Source organism: Mesitornis unicolor, unplaced genomic scaffold (assembly GCF_000695765.1).
Source record: "Mesitornis unicolor isolate BGI_N332 unplaced genomic scaffold, ASM69576v1 scaffold5273, whole genome shotgun sequence".
Taxonomy (NCBI): domain Eukaryota; kingdom Metazoa; phylum Chordata; class Aves; order Mesitornithiformes; family Mesitornithidae; genus Mesitornis; species Mesitornis unicolor.
This window is the reverse complement of record NW_010175204.1, coordinates 29355-50366: the sequence shown is the minus strand read 5'-3', so window position 1 is coordinate 50366 and position 21012 is coordinate 29355. Positions and strand designations below refer to the sequence as shown.

General features: G+C 38.5%; 1 protein-coding gene across 1 annotated transcript in view; it reads right to left on the bottom strand.

The window, feature by feature from the left end:
• The window catches only part of COL12A1 (collagen, type XII, alpha 1), a 60166-nt gene that overhangs the window by 12079 nt on the left and 27075 nt on the right, over nucleotides 1-21012 (bottom strand). The window contains exons 32-45 of the mRNA XM_010181289.1: nucleotides 18114-18278; nucleotides 17324-17362; nucleotides 17093-17231; nucleotides 14755-14897; nucleotides 14273-14382; nucleotides 9046-9195; nucleotides 7808-7885; nucleotides 7102-7188; nucleotides 6229-6282; nucleotides 5662-5757; nucleotides 4674-4727; nucleotides 3137-3190; nucleotides 1861-1914; nucleotides 1327-1398 (exon numbers count right to left, since the gene is read on the bottom strand). Of these exons, the coding sequence (XP_010179591.1) occupies nucleotides 1327-1398; nucleotides 1861-1914; nucleotides 3137-3190; nucleotides 4674-4727; nucleotides 5662-5757; nucleotides 6229-6282; nucleotides 7102-7188; nucleotides 7808-7885; nucleotides 9046-9195; nucleotides 14273-14382; nucleotides 14755-14897; nucleotides 17093-17231; nucleotides 17324-17362; nucleotides 18114-18278 (1295 nt within the window). The remainder of the gene's footprint in view (nucleotides 1-1326; nucleotides 1399-1860; nucleotides 1915-3136; nucleotides 3191-4673; nucleotides 4728-5661; nucleotides 5758-6228; nucleotides 6283-7101; nucleotides 7189-7807; nucleotides 7886-9045; nucleotides 9196-14272; nucleotides 14383-14754; nucleotides 14898-17092; nucleotides 17232-17323; nucleotides 17363-18113; nucleotides 18279-21012) is intronic.

Sequence of the window (21012 nt, the reverse complement as noted above, 5' to 3'; positions counted from 1 at the left end):
TCCTGCTGGGATCTGTTCTAGAAACATAAGAAATGGTAAATACAATGCACAGTGTCCCTTTACAACAAAGTGCAATAATTGGGGAAAAGAAAGTGTTTCTAACTGAAAGGAACTCTTAAGATTTGAGTGTAGGAGAACTTACACATGGTGCTTGGACAGGAGTTGACCGCCTTGCTTTGCGAAAGCACTGAAACTGAGCTTGTAGCCAAATTTCCTTCTATGCACATTATTTACCTGCAGAAGATCTTTATTGCTGAACTGGGTCAGCTATCCAGTGTCCCACATGAAGGAAAACTCAGATACACCTGGTAGCTGAACACTCATTTGTGAACAAACCACAGCACCTTGTGCCCAGCTATATCTATCAAGCATCTGATGTGGCAAGAATATCACGTTAGCATTGTATGTCTAAAGGCACGAAAGCATCAGTGCTTTCCTAAGACACTCAACGTCCTCTACTGCAAGGAGAAACTGGATTTATAGGCTAGCAAATACAGACTGAATTCAGCATGTGTATGAGAAAATGACCCAGCTTCCAAGTGCTCCTGGGAACTTCCACTTCATAACCATCAAGTTGTCAAGACAACTATATATTCTTCCAAATTATGCAGCTGTCATGTACACAATGACATTGAAGCAAGACAGAAAATTCTGGCTGATTACCAGATGTTAAGGTACAAGTAATGAATGACTTCCCGTTTCAATTGCTGTCTCCTCTCCTGACTCAAACGTAAGTTCTCAGAGATCCTATAAATGAAACAATTCAAATTTCTTCTGAAACTGTTGGTAGGAGGCAGCATCTCCCACTCCTTCTCTCCATTCAAGATGCACTTTAATTTTAAAGGTTTGAATAGAACCCACAAAAATCACCCACAATTAATGTCAAAATGACATTGTAAAACATACAAAACATTTGCAAAACAGAAGTGATTCTGTAACATTATCAAAGACAGTCCACCTTCAGCGGTGTACCACTTTTTTTACTACACACACACATACAGAAATACAGACTTTCCAGTCATTTTGCTGACCCAGTTCTTCATGCTTATGCAGTGTAGGAATGAATATATGTCTTGGCACATAATAGCCTACGATCTTTTTAGTGGAAACCAGAGACCACAATTTCCAGCCCCAACTATTAAATTCAGCAAAATAACACACTGTAAAAATAAAATTGTTTGAAAAAAGGCTTGTGGTCTTAGGTCAGCTCCACTGTATTAACCACCATCATAAGTGCAAGACAAGTATTTAAAGCAATGAGAAGTCTCATATTCATCAACAGACTGTAATTTTACATTTGATACTATAAGTGTGTCATTATCTTACTGGTGTCCCACGATCTCCTGGCTTCCCTGGTTTTCCGCTTGGGCCAGCAACTCCTGGAACTCCTGGGGCACCCTATAGCAGAAGAGAAGTAAAGTGAATTGTGGAAATCCACAACAGCCTAAGTGCTAATAAGAAATGTATTATAGAACTGAATGCAAAGCAATACTGAAAACGGCTCCTATCAGTTTTGCGGGTTTTTTTTTCTGTTAGGTACATATCAGGCTTAAAAATAATAAGCTGGTTGGTGTCAGTAGACCTAGCTACACAGTTAGAGATCATGCCTAAAGAACCAGGTAAACTGGTTCTTCCCTTATTTGCATGGGCAGAAATAAGTTTCAAAACCACTCATATATGTTTGTGAAGACACGTTATGTAGCTGCCTGCTCACCTTTTACTAAAGAGTTTCCCAAATCCATTTAGGATTTTAAACAAAGGATCCATGTCATATTTGACAGAAACTGAGAATGTCAATGGGGGTCTCTCTTGGCTTGGGTCTCTTATTTCAGAGTATATCAAAACCAAAATTATATTTACCGCTGGTCCTGGTGGGCCTCTGGGACCTGTGGGACCATCTTTTCCTGTGAAACCCTATTCAAAAACAAAAGTATGATTAGTGATTAACCTAAGATTGTAGCATGATTAAAATGGCCTTTAAGATTATGTAATTGCAATACTCGTGATTACTACTAGCATGTATTTTAAAACCTATCCACATGTAAGTTATAAAAATAGAAAACATGGCTAATGCTGGAGAAGGCCATGGAGCAATGAGCTTTAGCCAGTTTAGAAGATGTTCAGCTGTTGTTGATTATCTGAACATGGAATAAGTCTCTCAACATCTCTAAGAAAAGGAATCATTCTATCCCAGCGGACCAAGATTTCCCTTTTTGCTGTTCTCTCACTCATTAGCTGTGGTTGCTACTTAAATGAAGAACAACCTCCCTTTTAGACACTTCACCTGTAAGAAGAGGTGCTGATAAATACCATTTCAATAATCTAATATAGGATCACAAACTAACGTTGATGGTGCATGGCTCATTAATGACCCACCAACCCTATGGCACGTTCTTTGGCAACTGGCCATCACGTAGTGGCCTGTTTTCAATTCCAGCTATCAAGACCCACTAAAGGATAACTATAAATTCATATATCGGCTATTAATTTTGACTGTAAGGTTAAGTCATTGCTTCAGTCATCTCAAAGGCGATATGCCACTGTGAAGACAAAAGAGATTTGCTTAGTTAACCTCAAATTAGAAGAAAGGAATTGCAGCAACTCCATGATGAAATACCTGTGTGCATGCTTTTCATTATGAAGACAGTTCAGAACCCCTCATCCAAAGTTCTTAGCTTCAGATAGTCAAAGGTTAAAGAGCAAATTTGACCTTCACAGTAAGAATGGCACAGCAACTGCTTTATGAATTGGACATCTCCCAGACATTGTGATATGCAGAGTTTCAAAGGGCTCCCCTTGCAGCAGCAACAGTGTGTGGAGGACAGGAGAGCTGAGTACCTCAGCAGAGCCCTGCTCAGTGGGCATCCTGCTCTATGGGTGCAGGCTTCTGAGAACCCAGTCAGGAGAGTGAGCAATGCAATTTTTATAGAAACTATCTGGCTACCCTATGGCCGGCCATCTGGGGAGGTTTTCACCCCTAGGTTTTTCCAGTCCTTCCACTTTTACCTCTCCAGGTTGGATACCGATAAAAGGAATCTTTTTGAAAAAGCATTTGAAAAAAGAAAAACATGATAAATAATTAGAAAAAGAAAAGCATTATTTAGTCTTTTCATAAGATAAACTGAGAAAACCTTACCCTTTCTCCTGGAGGTCCCACTGGGCCAGGTGGACCAGGTAAACCCGGGGTTCCCTAAAGGTAAAAGGAATAATAAACTGTATCCATGACAGAAAAAAACCATCATTTCTATGCTAATCATTCCACTATATATGCACGCTTTTAAATATTTAACTATCTTTAATGTTACTTTTCAGCACCTACAAAAATAAAACAAACCATTTATTTCATATACATGATATGAGTCTTCACCCTCACTCCGCTTTTTACTTCTGTTTCCTTACCAGCCCATAATTAAACTTCAAAAATAATTTTCAGTACTGTTCCCATAAGACAGATATATCTGTTTTATTGCCTTTACAAGCATGACTTAGAGATGTCAGCTACTCCTTTAACACCTGGTGCTAAAGTCTAGCTGCAGTCATTGGTCAGAGTGTATCTAAGGAAACAAGCATCAGATTCTTCCTTTATTACTCTTTTCCCCCTACTGCCCTATTTTTTAATATACTGCTGTTTTATTGTGAACATTCTAAACTCTCTGTTTCTATTCCACGTAGTTTCTGGGTAGAGAATAAACCCTAAAATTAAACAGGCAGGCTACATTAAAGGAGACTCGGGAATAACTTCATTCAACACTGTGTAGGATCAGTACTACTGTTGTAGAAACTGGACATTGAACAGCCTTGTATCACATTGTCATGTTCTTCCTTCTCACTCTAGCCTCACCATACACTAAAATGTAGCATTGCTTTCTATAGGACATCACTACTCCCTAAATGTATATCACTCAGCGTTATAAGGACTAATAAAACAAGTAAAGAATACAAGGCCCTTGGTCCCTGACTGACCTTATCTGATCTCTAAAACTAAATTCACACCACCATTTAAGCATCTACAATAATGTCTTTACATTCCTAATAAAATCAAAGACAATATAGTAATCAACAAATAGCAAGACACCACATGTGCAGATCAATTGAAATAATCAATTGATTGTCCAAATCTGGCTGATTATCCAAAAAAACCCTTATGTTTTTATCCTCAAAAGCTAATATTAGTCTACAAGATGGGAACCTGCATGGAAGTGGAATCTAATATTGCTTTCTTCTTTCAGAAAGCAAACAATGTCCCAAGACCATTTGACTTCCAAAAGTAGAAAGGAAATAGAGAACACTGCTGAAGAGGGGTTCAGCAAAGGTTCTGTAACCTATATTTTAGGAAGACATTTAACTGCAGGTGGTCAGAAGTTGAGACCTTCCTGTGGAGTTATCAATGTACTTTTCCTAATCTGATGGTCTGTCTCTGTGCATTCAGAACTCTCCAAATGGACTTTTGGCTTGAGTCAGTACAGCTGTTCTTTCACTCTTGCTGTTTTGAATGGTTTCCTATTTCCTATTTCAAATTCCAAAGTGTAAGATAATTATGTTTCCAAAACTATAGCTTAGGAAGTTATGAGAAGAGCCCATAGCTCCTAGCGATGTCAAAGACAGCTGTCCAGCAGTCAACTTGCATTGGGAATAGTGTAAAATGACATTATCCTGTCTATGTGTTGACTTACTGATCGCCCTGGAAGTCCAGGCTGGCCAGAATCACCTTTCAATCCTTGACGACCCTATAAATTTCATAAATGATTGTTAGAGATTCTGAATTACAGAATAGATCACCAAAATAATCAATTTGTGTAAATGGACACAAAGTATTTCCTGCAAGAAAAAGATTAAAGATTTATTCCATAATACATATTGGCTTATGGATTAAAGACACATAAACCTCTTAACTGAAGCAACACTTACCGTCTCACAAACATTTGCAAAATTTAAGCTCTTCCTAAACTGGAAACATCAAAATTACATTTTTTTTTCTTTTGGGGTGATTACTCATTAAAATATGGCAAAAGCAGTCTTAATACATTCAGAATGTTGACAAGCGGTTACCTATTCTATCTGTTCTTAAAAATTTGATGAAACTTCATCAGTGTTAATAGAGTTACTTTGGCTTTGAAAGCATGTACATGAAATCAGAAGTAGCCCCTCCTAAGATATGCATGCTGTTGTCAAGAAAGCCCCCCAAGAATGAACGGCTATTTTGTATGCCTAGATCTAGGCATCCATTGCCTCTCTGAACTTTCAGTTGATTTAAGCTCAGAAAATAGAATTTGGACATGTAGAACTGTAAGAAAGGCTTCAGAGTAATACTGCAGGCTTAATTTTCCTGCATCACAGTTTGATGGTTTTGAGTCCTAAAACTTGAAGGCCTAGAAACTCTACAGAAAAGCTGCACAAGAAAAAATGGAGCAGCACATTGTACATTACAATGCTTAGACTCTGTCCCTTCGCAGACATCCCATAAGCATATGTAGCATTCAGGACAGAAAATGCTATTATATAGGAAGCGACTTGTTTCAGAAAGAGACTTGTTTCATACTACTGCACTGCAGGGAACAACAAATGTTAGGGCCAAGCAGCCACCCTTTTCCCAAGACCACCACCCCCATGGACAGCTCAGACTCCACACACAGTGCCACCACACTCAGAAGTGCCACTCACCGGTTCTCCTGGGATTGACAGCCCATTGGGGCCCTGGGGACCTGGGGGACCTTGAGGGCCAGGAGGACCTGTCTCACCACGAGGACCAGGTGGCCCCTTAAAGCAGAAAATTAAAACAAAAGTGTAAATAACAACCCCTTCTTAGATCTGTAAATGAAAAATCCTTTGAGTTAGACACTTAGAGTAAGTCAGAAGCCTGCAGACACATTAAACACTTTAGAACAACTGTGGAAACAGTTATTCAAGTGTCATATCCTTTCATAAGCTAGTCTGTGATTCATGCTGGCAGCCTATGGCCAATACATGCCTTCTGGCAGTGTTAATTAGTATAGCTGTCTCCTCTGTAAAGAAGAAAGGACAAGAGTCCTATGCATGTACTCTAGTTTCCTGCTGAGTAGTCAATGCCTTTGAGGCTACATATATACGTAAGCTGTGTATATATAGTCTTAAATAACATGCAGGCATATTTCAATTTTAATTCTTAGCTCAGTATAGAACTAAGCATACAAATGTTCATAGAGGTAAGCATGTAGCAATGTTACAGATGCATTCCGGAAAGATACTTACAGATGATCCAGTCAAACCCCTTTCACCTCTGGGACCTTTTGCGCCTGGGCCACCCTAAATTGAATATTTGGAAAGAAAATGTATTTTACACAGGGTAAGCAAGGGTACCTCATACTGGTGTGCATTATGAATCCTCTTTATCAAACTCAGTTCATAGATCTCACTACTAAAAAGAGTACTAGAATGAAAGACGCATCAGAAACTCAGGTCAATCGCATCAGCTTCAGCCTTGCCAACTCATTCCATGAAAAACTGTCATTTCTGTCTCTGCAGATATAAATTTCTTCAATTTATATTCATCAGTCTCTGGATACCTCTCTAGTAGACTGCCAGACAAAGCTAACAGGGCTTCAGATTCCTCATGCAGCTTTCTTGATAGCTTCAAAGTAGAAGGACTACTGGGCTGAGTATAACTCCCTTATATTCAAAGCAATTGGTAGGAGCATATCCATTCCATAGATTACTATCTGTCCACATAAAAAAGAGAGTAACTAATTTATTTCCCTGACAGAGTAAAGAATCTTTCCTTGGAGTGAAATCCTGACTCTGTACTTAGGAAAAATATTTGCACAGTCCATTAAAAATATCTTGTACATGAAGTGCAAGACAGCTGAGATTGGGCCAGATTCGTTCAACCTATCAGACAATGAGAAGCTATTCACAGCGATCACATCGGGAATATGGGAAAAGGATTATTATATAAACAAGTAGAGGTGGAAGGAGCTGCCCAACTGTGTTTTAAACTAAGATGATGTTATGGACATCTTGATAGGAACTATCTCTGACTGACTTTTGCTTCACAAAACCACAGATCAACACAAAACTACTTCCATCAATTTAAAATCAGAAAATCTATTGAGAACAGTTCCTTACAGCTGGTCCAGGGGGTCCTGGAGGTCCGACGCTGTCTTGAGTACAGGTACAAGCATTTGGAAGAGCTGGGCATTTTGCTTCATCTCTCTGAAAATTCAATCACAACTATTACTGTCCTTTTAAAGAAAAGTACTTGATGGCAGCATACTTTTCTACAATAACAGCAAGATTCTCTATTATCCTGTTTTCAAGTACAAGTAAAACTCACAGCTAAGCAGTGGTTTCCAAATGTTTTTACAGGACCTTTCATATTTTTAGCCAATTTTCTCTGTGAGCAATACAAGACAGTAACAACAGAGGCACAGGAAAATCAAATGCATATGCAATTTCTGTTGTTCTAATATTTATATCCATTAGACAATCAGCTTGCACTGACAAAGAATGAGCCAGTTACTTTTTGAATGCCAGTCTAAGAACAGATTAAATAAAAAAATAATATAGCTATTACATTCACAACACCTAGGATCTTACATATCACTGAAATACAAAATACAACTGACATTCTTCATCATTCCTAATGGACTCAAATCTAGCACAATCTTTCTCCCTCAGAAAAAACTCTGAAATGTAGTGTTGTTCACTGGCTGCTCTGACAACTGTGATTTAGATGTGTTGTCAGTTTGAGGTATACAAGGCTAATATTGTTATTGTTAAATTGGCTGTTAATAACGATTTTCTGAATAGTCTCTAGTCCACTTATACTTACCATAGAAGGAAGATCACAACATCTGTCTCTGCTAGTCCAAACTGGACTGCAAACAATGTCAAAATTCTGGATTTCTAACTGTAAAAGATAGGAAAACTCATCAAAGATACTAGAGATGTTATTTATGAAATGTCGTGGCATCATTATTAAAAGTGACTCCTCAAACAATTCATTCCTAATGTAGTCCATAATTCAGACTTCCACTTCTTTTTTTTTGACACTGACAGAAAAATGATTCAAAGATAACACAAAACTTAAAACCAAGCCTAAATAAGGACACAAGAACTTCAAGCATTGATGCTTGCTCTTGTTCTGGGGCAAAAGGTAACCAAATAAAGTGACTCAATAAATATTTTGCAATAATTAATGAATACTACTGATGAACTTCTACATCAGCTAAATGCCTGTGCACTTCAACATGAAATCTTGCTGAAAACCTTTTGTATCAGTTCTAAGGACTGCAGTCCTTGGGTCGTATATTAATTCAGATTCATGTACGGAACTTTCCACTGAAATTAGCAGGGAAAAGTTCTGCAGAAAGGCTTAAGTGAGGACCTTAGGTAGACTGTACAGTAAAAGCAGTTTCATCTCTCTCTTCCACCTCAAGAGCTGTAGTTTGATACATACAACCAAACGTTTGGTGATGAGCACCAAGAATCTTCTTCAGGTGTTAGAGTTTGCACATATGGGTCAGATTGCAGACTTAAATCTGCTGATATGAATCCCAGGTTATTATAATAGCATTGATTACAAATTGTATATAGTTAATTTCTCAAGAGAGTTGATGTGCCTTTCATAGCAGCAGGTTTATAGCTCATAAAGCCAGCGGGGATTACTCTGATCACCCAGTACAACACGACAGGACTCACCAGAATTAAAACCCATTCATTACAGTATCTCTTTTAGAAAAACAAAACAAACTTCATTTAAAAATTTCCAATGATTGAGAATCCACAGCAAATGGTTCCAATGACTAACTGCTCTCCCTATTAAAAGAAAAACATTTCTGCTTTTGCTTGCTACAACTTTCAGCTATTAGGTTTTTGTTCCTGCAATTCTGCTAGAATGCAAAACTATCGAGATCAAACTTCTCAGTTAAGCATATGGGGTCTTGCAGTACAGACACTTGAAAGCTTTGGGTGCAAGAGTGGTTTCTTAGCAATCCTTAATCTCTAATCTCTTTCCTCAGAAAATTTCAAGGGTTTGCATTAATGAATGGATTAATCTTTATTGCTTACTGTTGCTGATCTCCGATCGCCTTTCAGAAGTTTCCCAAGTATTTCATAGCCATCAGTTGTGATGTTCCCAGCCTCCTTAATTGGTTTTTCCAGTATTTCATTGCAGTCAATGTAAATCTTAACGTTTGATGAAGCTACAACAATATGGACCTGAAGAAAAGTTTAACATAATATTTAGAAAAGGCACATAGACATATTTACTGTGGAACTTTAACAGTATTTCACTGTTTAGGTAATACTGTTTTCAAGTTTCTTCCTAGTAATCCTGCTTTCCTTTCAACTAGTGGAAAAGTTCAAACTCAAGGAAAGTCTATGACACTACTAACCTCTTTAAAATGTGTTGAAGGTCAATACAAGCACAACTGAGACACATTATTTTCTATAACAGTTGAACTACAATGATCTATTGAAAAAAGCTTGCCTGAAAATTGCTTTAAGATGGTATAAAATTAAAAAAGTAAATTTAATTTTTGAGAGGAAGTTAATATAAGCTCTTATTGTCCTCTTCTGATGGCTGGGACCACACAAGAGGTTTATGAGTCTGTGACTGCCCACTGGCTAATAGACTCTGTCTGTAGTTCAGAGAGGAGATTGTTTCAGATCCAAAGATCCAGGGTTCAGTTTCCACAGATGACTCAACCAGAGGCAGTAGTTGCTTTGAGATACAGGAAGTGAGCAGAGAAGTCTGCCCAGAAAAAGACAAAAATAATGGAAGATGCAAGAGAAATTTTCACGAGAGAAATTTGGCTACAAAATCACAGGCCAAAATAAGAGGAAACAGGAAAGACAAGGAAGAGAATTACTGGAAACAGGAAACTGAGGAGCGAAGAAAGAATGACTGTAACAGAGAGCAAGTTTACCACAAGATAAGAATTAAGTGTTTGAGGGAAACACAGTAAATGTTAAACAGAAGAACAAACAAGATTGAAGCAAAGGTTACCATTCCTAAAATTTATAGTAAGTATGACAAATGTTACGAAGGGGAATTTCCTACATATCCATGAAAACAAAAGACACAGGAGTCTCAAAGAAAGAAACAAGGGTTTGACATTTTAGTAAATTTAAGATGCAGTTGACGAAAGAACATCTTAAGGCAATAGAAAGGTTTAAGTGGCTTTATTCACCTTACACACTGCCTATATTTTATAAACAACATCACATCTATGTAATTGTTAAAATACCAACACAGAAAGATCAGCAGTAAAGAATCCTTGAAGTATGTATTTCTGTTTTAAAGCTTCTGTTATCACAGTACATAACCCTTCAGAAACATATTGCTCTTCAATGACTTCTTTAAAAAATTGGCATGAAGTTGAAACAGAGATTCCCTTAAATGTCCTGAGTCTGAACAATCTCCTGAGAATTTGTTCTTTTTTCCCCATACTAAATATTTTCCCATGTGGCGTTGTCTCCAAGGTATCAGCGTAGCTTATCTAAAACTCTTTAAACATAATGTGCTTATGCTTTATATAATTCGAATTAAGACTTCTGAAACTGCCCTCATTTTTTTGTCATCATTCAGTTGGCATCACAATTTAATCCTCAGTGCTGTGTATACAAGTGGGGTTTTTTAATTAACATTCCCAACGTTGTTCATTGACCAAACTAAAAATAATAGAAAGATAACAGTGTGTGTCCAAAGTATATTTTGGTTTTAGATATCAAACTTTCCAAAACATAAAATAAACACCGTGTCAAAACTTAAAATTCATTATTGTTCATACTTCATATACTCATTCATTTGATTATACAGCTAAATTTTACAGGTTAACTAATGTATCAAACTGTTTAAACTCATCTCAGATGTCATTTACTAATTCTGAAAAGTATCTAATGTGCAAATCCTTCTACTGGGATGTTAAGTGTTTGTCACAAATTAAATAAAGCAAATGACATCTGCATACTGTATGCATATTACTGCATTTTCATATGCATAGAAAATTTAGGAGAGGTGAATCTACATCGGAATGCTGAATGGGATCATCAGTTTGAAGCTGTTCAGACAGCAATGACTGCTGAGCATTGTCTGTCTATCCAAAGAAGTGATCCCAGCAGTCGAAAAGAAGCAGGGCTTCCCCAACCCATTGACTCAGCTCACTGCTGATTTCATGCCAGCTCTGAATTCCAGTCTGAATCTCATGGCCCAAGCATAAATCTAATAAAATTATGCATCTTGTGTTTATAGTAAATAAAACATCTCTGTTTTCTATCCTGCCACAAACAAAAAAAAAGCAGAAGGATTTTGTTTCCAACAAAATGTTAACAGAAACATTCCATTCAATTTCTAACACACCAACATAAAGCATCACTTCTGACCACTTCCAGTGCCAGAAGGCACTGAGGTTTTAAGAAAGAAAACATACTTTAATCTTTCTCTGGACCCCTTCTACAACATAAAGTTTGATGGTGTTTTGATCTGTTGCTAAATGAGCCACATCAATAAGCTAAGCAAACTATTATCCCATATGTACATCAGCAGAAAGACATACACTCATTATCAAATTTCCTGTGGCTAACTACTGCAAAATTGCAATCTAAAAGGAAGTCTAGCATGGTAAGAATAAGAAAGCAGAAGTCGTCTGTCTCTTCAAAACATTCAGTTATAAATTTAATGACTGTCTCAGGCAGTCAGGATTTTTCCTAGGGGACTTGCCAGATTCAACAGCTTTCACCAAAGCTATGCTACGCAAAGTCTTCAAATATGCCAAAGCAAATTTCCCTGCACAGTTAGGTGTAGTTAACTGTGCCTCACTGCACGAGCCAGTAAGTCATCGAATGAAAACCACAAAAATGTTTGATATTTTGGAAAACACCTTCTCGTATTCTAAAGATCTGTCATTTCTTTGAAACTGGATGGCAGGAGGAATTGCAAAAGTACCTTTTGAAATGTGCTAATCTTCCTTTCCTTCCTTCATCCAGCTGAACCTACTGCTATCCTTTCTTAGGAGCTAATCAACATGGCTGGTACCTAAGGCTTTCCCAGCACGTGCGCTGGGGAATCCCGTGATGCCATTGACACGATCCCATTAAAAACCTGACTCATATAGCAATCCCACTAATCATGCTGGAGAGAATCCAGAGGAGTCAGCTCAGTTACATGGTGAAAAATCCCAAAGACAGGTCTTTAAACCAAGGCTACTCCAGTTACTTTAAATACTATCAAAATCTGAACTTCTGCTTCCTTTGTGGGGAAAAAAGAAGAGGAATGACACACTGCACTAAATAACTGATACATGGTTCATTTTACCTCGTAAGCAAGAATTCATAGTTCCAGAGCTTTTTTTATGTCTTTTACTCCTGTACATCATTCATCATCTTAAGTTTGCTTTCTGTTCATACATTAGTGTATTTAACTATTAATACAAAATGCCAGATTTTTATTTTCCCTGTAATTTTTTTTCACCAGCAAGTGTCATAAACAGTCACACATAACCTGCTGTTCCCCATTTTGCTCTGATAAATGAGCAGAGATTCACTGTAAGTGCTGTCAGATAATTCTGCCCAGCTCCATCACATTCAGAGGAACTGTAAGGAAAAGTATGACTTCGAATGTCAATTAAACTAGTGGTAGGCATTTAAACCAGACTGCTGTCAGTACAGAACAAAGAGAGCTTTACAACACTGATCTGGAAAAGGGACTTCTCAAATCTCACACTGATATCTAAAAGGAAGCATGCTACATGCTGTTTTAACAGTACTTCTTGGTGACAAGATGACTCAACTTCTACACCAAAACAACATCTATCCTAGCCTTTACTGACAGTTTTCCTCACTCCACTGGATTAACACATTTTCTTAAAATTCAGTTGTATTAAGCTATCAAAACACAGATGTGATCCAAGCCTACTTATAAGTATCAGTCACAAAGTCAGTGACATAAACATCTCTTCATATATGCAAAATTAATTAGCCATTGAATAAATTATAAACACAGGAATAATTGGACATTACATAGAAGCAGTTTGGGAAATTATCCTCTGTCAAATTCTGAGGAAACCGATAGCTTTTACAGCACTGTGCGATTATTGTAGTCATCCATGCTTGAAACAGATTAAGTCACCAAACATAAAGCTGACACCAGCAAGCTTTCCCTGCTCTCAGCCCAGCACATCTAGGTTGACAATGTGGCCTCCAGCATCAGCAAGCTGACAGAGGCAACCTCTTATCTGTGTCCTCAAAGGAATGCTGGTAGTGACTAGTCATGCAGGAGAGGATATCATAAAGAAAACAAATCCTATACTCCAACCATATTTAGAAGAAAACTAAACTAAACAGAAGCGAGATAAATGAAAACATGAGAATGTGCATTTCAGCTGACCAAAAATGTTGCAATTGCAACTCACTTTCTTGCCCTAAACATATACTCTTAATAGTTTTTAAATTGTGTTATAGAGATATTTGTAGCCTGAGTCAAACAATTCCCGATGACTAGAGGTAAGGAAGCCTGGCAGGATCAAGTTTTCATGATGCGGTGCATAAAATTAGAAAAGCAAGCACAAAACTATCACAGTTGGCGGCAGATGCAGTAACATGTAAGGATTTCATCACTAGCCATTTTGTCAATTCAAAAAATACGAGTTTCATTTTAAATCACAAATAGGTTACATGATCTTTTATGGGCTCTCTGTCATTATTGTTGCTTCCTCACTTAATATTGCATTAGAATATTTTGGAGTATTTCAAGTCGAGTGAGTTTAAGCCAAAAATATACCACTGCATATGCATATACACAAAATATATACATATACATGTATTGTGTTTGTTAAACGTGTGAATCTTATTCAATATGCTATACACCTCCCAAAATTGGTTCCCTGCCTTTTTCTGTAAGGCAATAACTACTTACTTCCTGTGGCTATATCTTCTCCTCTGAATGATTCCAAATCACTACACTCCCCCACCAGAATTTTCTCATCACAACTTCCTTTCCTTTTTTTTTTCCAGTTTATCTTTTATTCTTCCTTTCATGTGCCAGGAATCAGGCTATGATGTCTTGTTCAGATATATCCCTCCACTTACACAATCTGGAGAAATCTCTTACATTGGTTCAAAGTAGGCCTTTCACTCAATAAAAAAAAAGAAGAGCTACAACTTCATATATCTTGTCACCTTAAAGTACTGTACAAAGTACTGTACTGGATAAAACTGACAGTGACTTCTGCTTGCTTGTCTTTTCTTTCAAAGAACAAAACTTCATAAAGCAAAATTCAAAATTTCAATCCTTTACCTTGTGGAAGCTTCCATAAAAGATTTTCTTTACTTCATCGTTATCAAAAGTTACAGTTTGGACCTCTCCCCTTGTATCTTTGTTGAAGAATGACAGCACTTTGTTGGCAGCTGCAGTAAATGAAAAGAACACATTTAATTGTATATTTACCACTGAAACCACTATCCCAAAACACCCTTGTGGATAAAATGTAGTATGCTACTCACATGAGAAAACACAGATTACAGATGGTCTTACTGACCCAGAAGTATGTAGGTGTATATTCCTTTGGTTGTAAAGGTAATACCAAAGTTGAAAAATAGCTTAGTTGAATTATTCTTAGTTGAAAAAATAATTTATGCACAAAGTAAAAAAAAAAAAAAGTCTTTTACAACTAAAAATAACCATGTAAGAATGCTTTGGTTTTGAAAACATTTGGGAAGGCGGCATGCAAAGTAACGTAATACATGAATTCTCTGCACAATAAGCAAAATCATCCTTACGATCAAGCACAACTCCAACTTGTGGTTTGTAATCTCTGTCTGTAATCTGCCAGATCGCAAAAGGCTCGTTGGGGGACTCGGGCAGAAGACGGAATAACAGAATGATAGTGTATGCCTGTGGTAATCCCTCTGGGTGAATCTCCCTGTTAAGACAATATGAGGACATTTTTTCACATGGAAACACAGGAGGAAAATAAATTCTTCATCATTTGCTCTTTTTCAAACAAAAGACACGAGAGTAAGAGGGAAACCACAGTGTTTAACATAACTGAGCATTTTAACAACTCTCTCAAATAGAAAAGAACTTTGTGATAAAAATCACTGTGTGATTTGTTAAGATAACTCACAGCCTGTCTTCAATTGGTCCAGGCACAATAGGTATGGAGGAAACCAGAATAAGACCAAGAACTCGTAGACGTGTATTCCTGTGGCAAGATTCTGCATAAACCACACATATTTTAAATATCTTGATGATAAATATAGAAAACAGGACCACAGCTTTAGTTTTGTTTCATGTGGTCTGTTTTAAACAGAAAGCAGTACTCAACTACTGCTGCCCTTCAGGCACAGATACAATGAAGGAAGCATTTAATGTATTCCCTGCAATTGGTGATGTATTTGGGCTCCACTTCTTTCACCAGTGGCTGAGATATAGGTTTGTGATGTTCAGACTGTTAGATATGAAACAAAAAAAACCAAAACCAAACGAAAACAAAGGAACAAACAGAACCCCAGAAAGTCAGAAATAAAAATATGCATTAAATGCCCTCCAACATTTCCTGAAAAGGAAAGGAGGGAATGCAGGAAAGGATCTGTAAGGAAGGAGGTAGCTTCTGCTTCTCCTTAACTGTTACAATGAAACTGAGAAGGCGATTTGACCTCATGAACATAAACACAGAAACCTTAAAATGAAGAATGAAGCTGCTTTGTACTCTAGGTAAATCTTCTGTATCCATAGAATTATGGCTATTCTGTAATAATAGCACAATCACTAAGTCAACACCACCACACAGCACAGTGCAAGAAAGAAAATATTAAAGTAGACAGAGCAACACTATTTACAACTTGGATACTGAGTAATCTCAGACATGAAAACAACTATGCCACCAGGATCAGGATGCTTTTATTGCTTTGCTGACTCAGACTAAAGTGAGTTTTATTTCCTGGCTTCTTATGAAAAATAAGTGCCCAGAATACTCTGGCAAGTTTACTCCACCTCTTACAGTAGAAATCTATGTATCTCTACATTCCTAGAAACTGAAATAAATAGGAAGTCTGTCTTTTTAACATCTTATCCTGCTAAACACAAGTTTAATCTTAACATAAGAGAGTTACAAAACAAGATTCCAGTGACTGCGATTATATGTACTTCCCTAGATCATAAAAATCCAGGCTGTCAGAGATCTATCACCCTGATAGCTGCAATGCCACATCAATGAACTCAAAAAGTCCTCAACTCCTCCACTTTGAAAGCTGTGAGCTCAGAAAGCTGTCAAAAAGAAACTATTTCTTCATATATCTCAGCTCCTGTGCCTGTGATCTGATCTTTAACCAATCTGGCAGGACTGCAGATTTCAAAGGCTTGCATGAAAAGATTAAATTTCCTTAAATTTAATAGGAACAGTGGGCTATCCTTAGGTATCTCCTCTGACTCAGAATGACTTTTCTGAAACTTATTTAAATAGATGGCAGAGGAACAAATGTGAAAAGAATAACAGAGGTACTGTTTTCCTAAAAAAACCCAACTGCTAACTAAGTCTTTCTAACTAAGTCTTTTTTTCTGTGTGTGAAAAAAATGTTGGAACGAATGACCATATACCACCCCTCCATAACCAAACTCTAAGACCACAGGCCCTTGAAAACTCCACTCCATTTGCCAAATACAGCAACTCAAATAGAGGAGAAACTGTCCTAAGTCAATGGATCAATGTGCTGCCTACTGCGGTGTGAATGATGCCCCCGCAAAAAGTGGTGCTTATCCGTCCATATTGAAACCATTTCCCTCTGGCAATGCAGAGCTTGTTGTACTAAAAGGGCTGTTCAACTGCCTGAGGACAAACTGTGGATTATATGCAACTCCAATGCTTAAGAAGCATAACCTCCAAAAAAAGAACAATAAGCAACTGGATTAATAGTGAACACATTGCACCGGAAGAAAGAGATTAGCATCTAATGAGAACGATGATAGATGTTCTTTGGAGTATATATTTCTTGGAGTTAAGTAAAAAGAACATCAAATAAATGCATCTTCCATAAGATGCTAATACTATCATCTATAAAGTCTATTAATACTTCCTCATCTGCTTGCCCTAAATTTGAGTTTTTCAGGTTTACTCACCGTATTGGCTGGCTGACAAAGGCATTTTTGTGGAGTCTATATGCTACATAGCTTGGGAAAGAGCCTGATTCCAGTGATACACCTTGTACAGAAGCAAAATGCTTCTCTGTTAGATTATATGATTCCAGCATCTTGAAACCTTTAATTAGGAGAGAAAATACAAAATAAAACCACTGTAGAGCTTTAAAAGACACGAGTGAACCGATACCAAAATATTAGACAGTTACTTACCAGGTGAAGTGTATCCCTCCAAGTAAATAAGAGGACAAGCTAAAAGATATGAAACAACATATAAATCAAAACTATAAAACCTAACAGGGTATCAACATATATATACTTCAGAAAGTTTTATTATCAAAATGTCTGTTATTATTAATTATCAGCCAACTTTTGTTGCATTTGTCATACTGTGTCCTGCTCTGGGGTAAATGTAATGTTAAAATCTTTGCTTGTTACTTTTAGTAGGATACTTCTACCATGACAAATTGTATGGAATAAGAAATGAACTCCCCAAATATTTTAAGAGGCTAAGTCATAATAAGAAAGGAGCATAATGACACAGTCTTTCCATTAATATTTAAGGCATGAGTCAGGCTGCATAATAGCTGTCAGATTCAGAAGGGAAAACTGCAGATTTATACATCTCCTCAGGAGCCAGTGGCTGAGGCAGTTAGGGAGTACGCAGTTGCACATGACAGGCCTGAGAATTTCTCATTTTTGCCATAGAAGGATTTCACTCGAGTAAACAACTGAACTTTATTTAGATAACTTTAAAACAGTATCACACCCTATAGCGGCACCCCTTTAGCACGCCTAGACCAGTGGTAAATAAGAGACCTGTTGTGTCCCTCAGTTCACATTAAGTAGTAATTGGCTCCCTTGAACTATGTCCAGATATTATGAAACCTGACCTTTATATGTGAACATTTCTTTTGCCATACCTTAAATAGGATGGCAACTGTAGCAGTATATAAGCAAATGTATTAACTTGGGAAAAGGGAAAACGATGTCTTCTACTCACTTGAGGTAGCTGTCTCACACACAAAGGTGACGAGGTTATCTTGAATCTTTTCAAAGGCATCAAAGTCATCAACAATAAATACATGACGCTCACTGGGCTTGCTGGCAATCTTGGCCAGCTCATTGTAATCTACATCAGCCACACCAACCACAAAGACACTGAAGCCTGCAAAAATAACACTTGTTACTTGAAATGTAGTAAACACACACTACCATTTTTCAGGTCAATATTTCACAGACCTTCTCTGTCACTGATTTCTCAGGCTCTACCTAGTCTTTTATCTGACCTTCATTATAAGCATACATTCTGGGCATCCTTCCACACTGTCAAAGCATAGGAGGGATTTAACTGATTTTTGCATCTTTCTTTCAAAACTTTCTCTTTCTTCCTTCATTGATTTTTGTTGGGCATTATCCAACCCCACACAGCCTTGCCTACATAGTCCCCTCACTCTTTCATACAAAATATACAGTCCTCTCAAATCTACAGTATCTTAAATCAGACTTAGCCAATTCTGGTGAAGCTTTAGCTGAAATGCTCTGACCAGCTTTGAGTATGACAAGGTGCAAAGAAAGCAAAGCAAGTAAAAAGGAGAGAAAAAGTGATAAGAGGTTTGGAAAACAAGATCAACAGGAGTTTGAAGGAAATGGGTTTGTTTAGTCTGGAAAAGAGAAGACAGTAAGAGGAAATGACAACAGGCTTCAAATATGAAGGCCCATTACAGTGGTCAGTGATAACTACTGTTCTGATTAACTAGGTAAATGAAAAGAAGACAGCAATTTCATTACCCTGAAGAAACACTTAGGTGAAATGTGAGACAAAGCTTTCCAACTACTAGGATAGTTAACACTGAAGCAGATTATTCAGAGAGACTGTAGAGATTTTTATGAATGGGGTAGCCAAACATCTTTAGAAACCATCTACACAGAGCTGATTCCTTCAGATGGCAAAGGCAGAGAAGATTACCACTTGTGGTTTACACGCCAGTGATTTCTGTAAGGAAGTACAATGTCTCCTTCCTCATGGAACAGGAGTCCAGGTGGTTCACGCACTGAAATGCAAAACTTCTGGGTGCAGGAACAGGAATAGATTCCTACACTCGCATAAGCCACATTAAACAAATCTGAAGTGGAAGTGCAACACCTCTCAGCTCAAAAGGCAATGAAGGGGTCAGTTCAGACCCAGCTCCACCAAAAGCAGTTACTTTAACTGGAGATCCACTCGTTTATACCAGGTAAAACATAAAGCTGAAAAAGTCAGGCCCATTACATCAAAAGCACTAGAATGGAGCATGCCTCACAGTGATCCCTGTGATCCACACAGCAAGGAGAGAAAGAAGTAACCTAAGTAACATCTATGAAATGATACACATGAGGAATTACTTGAAATCCTTGGGAAGCCACATCCTTCCGCAGAGAGAAGGCTAAAGAAATAAAAAGTAAGTCTGGCCCAGGGAGCCTAAATTCATACAATCACAGCATGGTTTGGGTTGGAAGGGACCTTAAAGCCCCTCCAGTCCAACCCCTGCCATGGGCAGGGACACCTCCACCAGCCCAGGCTGCTCCAAGCCCCATCCAACCTGGCCTTGAACACTGCCAGGGAGGGGGCACCCACAGCTTCCCTGGGCAACCTGGGCCAGGGCCTCACCACCTCACAGTCAAGAATTTCTTCCTAATACCCACTCTAAATCCCCCCTCTTCCAGTATAAAACCATTCCCACTCATTCCATCACTACCTGCCCTTGTAAAAAGTCCCTCCCCAGCTTTCCTGTAGGACCCTTCAGGAACTGGAAGGCCACTATGAAGTCTTCCCAGAGCCTTCTCTTCTCCAGGTTGAACAACCCCAACTCTCTCAGCCGGTCCTCACAGGGGAGGTGCTTCAGCCCCTGATCATCTTCGTGGCCTCCTCTGGACTCGCTCCAACAGCTCCATGGCCTTCTCACATTAGGGGCCACAGAACTGGATGCAGTACTCCATATTGGGTCTCATGAGAGCAGAGTAGGACAGAATCACCTCCCTCAATCTGCTGGCCACACTTCTTTTGATGCAGCTCAGGATGGGGTTGGCCTTCTGGGCTGCAAGTGCACACTGGTGGCTCATGTTGAGTTTTTCATCAACCACCATCCCCAAGTGCTTCTCCTCTGCACTGCTCTCAATCCATTTTTCACGCAGCCTGTATTTGTGCTGGGGATTGCCCTAGCCCAGGTGCAGGACCTTGCACTTGGACTTGTTGAACCTCATGCAGTTTGCATGGGCCCACCTCTCCAGTCCATCCAGGTCCCTCTGAGTGGCATCCCTTCCTTCCAGCGTGTCAACAGCACCACACAACTTGGTGTCACTGGCAAACTTGCTGAAGGTGAAGGTGCACTCGATCCCACTGTCCATGTCGCCGACAAAGGTGTTAAACTGTTCCAGTGTCAATTCCCTGAGGAATGTCACTTTTCACTGGTCTCCACTTGGACACTGGGCCGTTGACTGAAACTCCTTGAGTAAGACCATCCATCAAATTCCTTATCCAATGAGTGGTCCATCCACCAAGTCCATGCCTCTCCAATTTAGAGACAAGGATGTCACGCAGGACAGTGTCAAATGCTTTGCACAAGTCCAGGTAGATGTAATCAGTGGCTCTTCTCTTATCCACCAACGCTGTAATCCCATCATAGAAGGCCACCAAATTTGTCAGGAACAATTTGCCCTTAGTGAAGCCATGTTGTCTGTCACCAATCACTTCCTTATTTTCCATATGCCTTAGTATTGTTTCCAGGAGGACCTGCTCCATGATCTTGCATGACACACAGCTGAGACTGACTGGCCTGTAGTTCCCTGTGTCTTCCTTTCTTTCCTTTTTTAAAAATGGGGCTTATGCTTCCCCTTTCCCAGTCAATGGAAACTTCACCAGA